The sequence below is a fragment of the Parus major genome, chromosome 23 (assembly GCF_001522545.3).
Source record: "Parus major isolate Abel chromosome 23, Parus_major1.1, whole genome shotgun sequence".
Classification (NCBI taxonomy): Eukaryota; Metazoa; Chordata; class Aves; order Passeriformes; family Paridae; genus Parus; species Parus major.
The window spans coordinates 5,363,272-5,369,605 of NC_031791.1; the positions used below are offsets into that span (position 1 = coordinate 5,363,272).

The following is a 6,334-nucleotide window of genomic DNA, read 5'->3' on the forward strand; positions in this document are numbered from 1 at the left end:
GGAGCCGGGCAGTGTGTGACAGCCGGGTGACACCCATGTGACACCTTGGTGTGACACCTGTGTGACAGCTGGGTGACAGCTGGGTGACACCTGGGTGTGACACCTGTGTGACAGCTGGGTGACAGCTGGGTGTGACACCCATGTGACACCAGTGTGTGACAGCTGTGTGACAGCCAGGTGACAGCTGAGTGACACCTGTGTGACATCTGGGTGTGACACCCATGTGACACCAGTGTGTGACAGCTGGGTGACAGCCAGGTGACAGCTGAGTGACAGCTGTGTGACACCTGTGTGACAGCTGGGTGACAGCTGGGTGTGACACCCATGTGACACCTGTGTGACACCTGTGTGACAGCTGGGTGTGACACCCATGTGACACCAGTGTGTGACAGCTGGGTGACAGCCAGGTGACAGCCAGGTGACAGCTGAGTGACACCTGTGTGACACCTGTGTGACAGCTGGGTGTGATACCCATGTGACACCTGTGTGACACCTGTGTGACAGCTGGGTGTGATACCCATGTGACAGCTGGGTGTGATGCCCATGTGCCACCCGTGTGTGCCAGCTGTGACAGTGTGTGACACCCCTGTCCCACCCCTGTGCCAGCTGTGTGTGCCACCCGTGTGTGCCAGCTGTGTGTGCCAGCTGTGACAGTGTGTGACAGCCCTGTGCCACCCCTGTGCCAGCTGTGTGTGCCAGCTGTGTGTGCCAGCTGTGACAGTGTGTGACACCCCTGTGCCACCCCTGTGTCACCCGTGTGTGCCAGATCCCGGCCCTGCTGTCCCCCCAGCTCAGCCTGGCTCTCTGCTCACTCCCGCCGTGCCCTGTCCCTGTCCCAGCTGTCCCTCACCCGCTCAGGGCACGTTTTGGGCAGCACCTCGTGGTGGCTGCAGAGGGGATATGTCCCCATGTCCCCATGTCCCCATGTCCCCATGTCCCCTCGAGGGGCTGCAAAGCCCCGTTTGGTTCCTTTGGAATGCCAGGCCCTTACGAGTACCCGCTCCCGAAGCGCTCGGCATTCCCAGCCTTGGATTTTCCCTTTCCGCTTCCCCAGCCAAGCGTCCGCCTGCTCCCGCTTCCAGAAATCCCTGGAGGCAGAGCTGTCCCAGCAGCTCTCCCTGGAGAGGGATTCTGGCTGGCACCGTGAAATCCTACCCGGTGACGGGGCTGCCGGGCCCGGGCTGTTCCCAAACTCCCAGAGGAACTGAGCTCAGAACAAATATTATTCCAAACTCCCAGCTGTAGGCTGAGCCGCGCATATTTCCTGCTTGGAACTGGAATATTTCCTGCGTTTGGCTGGCAGAGCTGTGGGCCAGCCCCTGGCTCTGCTGTTGGGGGACAGACGGGAGCTGTGCCTGCTCCTGGTGCTCTCCTCTCTTTGCCCCAGCTGGGGCAGAGCAGGGCCAGGGCTCAGGAGCCAAGGGAAAGTGAAGCCAGCCCCAAACTGAGGAGCTGTTCGCATTTGTCACCACAAATCCCAGCCAGGGAAACATCCCAGTGAGTCCTGGGACACCCCCAGGGAATTGCTTTGGCCTCCTGACACGATCCCTGCAGGCAGGGACAGAGCTCAGGCTTCCAAAATTCACCCTGCTGAGCCCATGGGGAGAGAAAGGGCAGGACATGGAGAGAGGGAGGGAGGGATGGAGTGAGGAAGGAGAGAGGGAATTGGTGGGAACGTGTCCTGCCGACAGCTTTGTCTGAGGTTGCATCTCATTCCATGTGTGTTATTTATTCTCCCCAGCTGGTACCACCCCAGCGAGCCCAGCCCAGGCAGGAGTGAGGAATTATACTCCAATCTCCTTTTATAGTAACACCCCTTGCTTTCTGCTGCCCCTTAAATAGAAATACAAACAATCCAGTGAAATACAACCCCGCTTTAAAATAATCCAGGGAGTTTTAGGAACTGCTGCTCCCTCCCTGCCTGCCCCCAGAGGAAAGCACAGCAACCTTCCTGTGCTGCTTTGTGTCACGTGGAAATCGCATTATTATTATTATTATTATTATTATTATTATTATTATTATTATTATTATTATTATTATTATTATTATTATTATTATTATTATTATTTTCAATCAGCCCGTTTAGTTCTTGTTCTGAGCCTCTTTGGAAGGAGAGAGGACACAGGGGAGGGCTCCTTGCAGCCCCTCACCCTGAGAGCAGGGGCTGCGATCCCAGCTGGGATCTGGGATTTCTCACACACCTTTCTGCCCTTCCTGTGTTATTTTCTCATCCATCCAAACAGTCACAGCCATTAGAGGGCAAAATCCCATTTTCTGCCTTTCTCCTTGGCTGCTGTATTTAATATTGATACCGGTGAGCAACGGGCCTCTGCTCATGGAGCAGAATATTCCCATTCCCAGCAGAAATCCAGAGCTGGTTTAACCAGGTGGGAGAGGAAGGAATCCTGCCCTGGATGCAGCTGCCCCTCACACAGAAACTTCTGGAAGGAGCTGGGGGTGCTCCCCTCTGTGGTGGGGTGTCCTGCAGGGCAGGGCTCTGTGCTGGCTGCCTCCTGCCCCTCTCTCAGCGCCCACAGCTGATGTAGAAAGGGGAAGGTTTTACCTTCTTCGGCTTCCAGATCCACCAGTGAAGATACCAACACGCCCAGCTCCTGACATTTTTTGCTGTGGGCCTTTGACTTCATGTGTTTAGTCAGATTCCCTGAAAAGAAGCAGAAAATATATTTTACTCAAATATGGCTCATTTTTTTCCCCCTTTTCTTTTTCTTTTTTCTTTCCTTTTTTTTAGATGTTTTTCTTTTTTATTTTCTTTTTTTTTTCCCTTGTGTGAGCTCAGCAGTCACTGATAGGAAAGAAGGATTGGAACCTCATCCCAACACAGCCCCACCTGCCTGGAGAGGGGAAAGAGCCTCAGCACCACAGGGCAGAGCTGCTCCACCCTGGAAATGTTCCAAAAACCACTGGATGTGGCCCTGGGGACGTGGGGCAGTGGTGGTGGCCTTGGCAGTGCTGGGCTGGATGACCTCGGAGGGTTTTTCCAGCTTTAATGATTTTATGAATTTATGATAAAATGAGGGTTTGAGCCGCCAACAAGACGGAAAAACCCAACATTCCCATTTTTCACCCAAAAAAAGAACGGCTGAGGTGCTCTGGAATGCACCAAAGGGCTGGGCAAGCTCAGCTCCACGAGCAGGAGGAGCCTTGGGCACCTCCTGGAGCTCAGAAAGGTCCTCAAGAGGCTCCCTCGGGGCCAGGATGGGAGGAGCAGCCCCTGGGAGAGGAGGACGGGATGTGGGGTCACTGGGGGCTGCTCTGGGATAACTCCTGGGCATCGGAGGGCACCTCTCTAATTCCACCTCCCAAATTACAGGCGGGTTAATTAGACACTAATTAACCCCACTGGTAGCCCAGGGAAATGCAGAGCAAAGGGGAGCAGTTGCTGGAGGGGGAAAAGCAGGCAGCTGGGAAATGAAATAGAATTAAAGCAAAAATGTCCCATTTTCCCTTTTCCTCTCCTCCAGCTCTCTAAAATCCCAGACTGGGACTGGGAGGGACCCTAAAGCCCATCCAGCCCCATGGGCAGGGACACCTCCCACTGTCCCAGGGTGCTCCAAGCTGGCCCTGGACACTTGCAGGGATTTATGGGCTGAGGGGGGATGAGAAGAAAACCTGGGCTCTGCTGAGGGAGTGTTTGAATTTCCCATCCCCTGATGTGCCCTCAGCCTTGCTGCTACTGGCACCTGAGGGCACTGAGGAGCACCAGGCCTGGCCTGCTCAGCAAACAATAAAAAATAAAAGAGGAAAAACAGAATTCTGCCACTTTACTGCAACCTCCAGTGAGGACTGAGCTCCTGCAGTCCCAAATCTCCAGTCCCTGAGCTGGTGGGAGCACAGGGGGTCTCTGGATATCAGGGATAAAAAATCCACTATTCACTGGAGCAGAGCATTGCCCGTGGTGCCCTCAGCTCTCAGAGAGTGCCACAACTCACCCAGCTGCCACCTTGATCCCTCCTTAGCCCGTGAATTATTTATTTCAGCCCATTTTATATAAAATGGAGCAGCTCCAGCAGCAAGGACCACGAGACACAAAGGCTGACTCGATATCCCCGTGTGTCTGGCACCCACCCTGGATGGGGATGCAGGGCAATTTTAATAACTCAAATGCATCAAAGCAGCTCCAGATAAGAGAGATTTATTATTCTGGAGCCTCGTGTTTAGCTGCCCTTAGCCCCACGCTCAGGACACTCAGGTGTGAGGATGAGGCTGGCCTGGCTCAGCTCCTTGCTCCAAATCAGAGCCTCTTTTTCCACCCCAAAGCAGTTTTGTTGTGGCCCCAAACCCACCCCACGAGCCAGGAGCTCACCCCTGCTCCCAGCAAATCACCACTGCCTGAAAATGAAAAAAAACAAACCATCCACAGACCCAACTGTGGCCTCATGGAACTGGAATTTCATTTTGGAAGTGAAAACCAGGAAAAGCACTGCTTGAGTCAGTCAGGGTGCTGCAATCCGCCCTGTGCTGCTGCCTGTCCAGCTCACACCTCACAGCCCCGCTGCCAGAAATGCTCCCATAGAAAATCCCACAGAAATCCCACAGAAATTCCTGCTCAGCCCCCACAGCAAAATCCCTGCCTGGAGCCTCTCCAAGGGCAGCAAACAGAAAATCAGCCCAGGGCAGCTCCTGCTGTGAGCAGGGGCTTTGTGGGGATCCAGCTGGGTGGGGAGGGGACACCCCCAGGCCTTCTGGTGGCACCCCAGCCCCAAAAGCAGCCCAGAAATGCTCTGTGCCAGCGCTGGAAACAGCAGGAATTCCTGAGGAGAGGCTCAGTGGCACTCTGAGGTCCAGAGGGTGGACACAGCAGTGTCCCTGTCCCCGGGCAGGGCTGCCAGAGCCCTCCTGCTCCTCTGCTGGGGCTCAGCAGCCGCACAAGCTGTGCCAGGAGCCACCAGTGCCACCTCCTGCTCTGTTCTGTGTCCCTGGGCAGGGCAGGGGGTGGCTGCTGCCCTCCTTTCCCAGCCCCCAGGACCAACAAATTCACCCCAAAGGACCAACTCCTTCCAAGCTCTGTTTCCTTCCCCTCCATCTCCTTTTTCCTTTGCTGTGTCTCTCTCTCCCCCCTTGCTCAGACCAGGTAAAGCTGCTGGCCGAGATCCTCCTGCAAAGCTCTGGGTGCAAATTTTCTTGAGAAACCCCAACAAAACAGGGACGCTGCATCCTTTCAGGGAAGGGAGACTCAGCAGGACACATCCTCATCTGCCCCCTCTGCATCATTTTAAGGGAATTAAAAGCTCCTTTCCACTGGCTGAGAAGCTGAGTGATCATCCTGGGAGCAATCTGGGGGACAAGAACATCTATCTGACCAGTTGTGGGTATCTCCTTCCAGTCTGTGCTTTTTTAGACCCCTTAATTAACACTGGCAGGATAAAACCCTGGAGTTCTTGGACAGACTTGCAGCAGAATCAACACCATTTCAGTGAAAGCTGGAGCTGAATCCTGCAAGGGAAGACCCACAGCCACTTGTTGCCTCGCAGAGTTCTGGCTCCCAAGTTAAAAAAAGGAGGAAAAAAAAAAAAAAAAGAAAAATAAAACCACAACCACACAGCATTGCTTCCCTGGAAACCATGGAAAAACATCTTTGAGGGAGCAAGCCAGCCCAGCAGGGAGGCTGGGTTTAAATAGCAGAGGAATTACACTGAACCCTAAACAGGTAAGTGGTCCTTTTTGGGGATTGTTTACCAAAAATCCTCCCAGATCTGAAATGAACCGGCTATATTTAATAAAACCCCTGAGGAAAGGTGGGGAATGGTGGGGAATTGTGGCCCAGGGTGAGCACAGCTCCCATTACGCCTGCCCAGAACTATGTGCTGCAGCTGCCTGAGCTCTGCCCGTGCTGGGAGGTCTGGTGGGGACTCAGGGCAGCTCAAATGCCTGGGCTGTTTGGAGAACTCCAGGCTTCCCAAAGCACCTCCAGCAGCTTCATCAAGTACAAGAGATTTCCCAGTTAAATTCCATGCGGGGAATTGATTTTTTTTATTTCTGGGAGAGCCGTTCTTGTGTTTTCAAGGTGACGGAGTTAAAGCAGAACGCAGGGAGCTGGAGCCTTGGGATTCCTGGGAAAACGATCCTGTCTGTGCTGGGGATGCACCAGCCTTTCTATTTCTGCTGCTAAACCTGAACCATTCAGCAGCAACCAAAAAAAAATCAACAAAACCCAAAAATCCGGCAAATGGCCGAGCACAGGAGGCAGCGCCGTGACACAAACAGAGCTTCACAGCAATGACAATTGTCACGGAAATTGGAAATTGGAAATCGTTTGCAAGGAGAGCAGCAGCTTCTCTGGAAGGAGGAGACTCCCATGGAGAGGGGGGAGAGC

The 6,334-nt window shown here is 53.7% G+C and overlaps 1 protein-coding gene across 4 annotated transcripts in view; it reads right to left on the minus strand.

Moving 5' to 3' along the window:
- Window positions 1-6,334, minus strand: part of HIVEP3 (HIVEP zinc finger 3) — a 203,558-nt gene that overhangs the window by 7,646 nt on the left and 189,578 nt on the right. For all 4 annotated transcript variants that reach the window (XM_015649382.3, XM_015649383.3, XM_015649385.1 and 1 more), the window contains one exon: window positions 2,564-2,662. In XM_015649382.3, coding sequence (XP_015504868.1) covers window positions 2,564-2,662 — 99 coding nt within the window. The remainder of the gene's footprint in view (window positions 1-2,563; window positions 2,663-6,334) is intronic.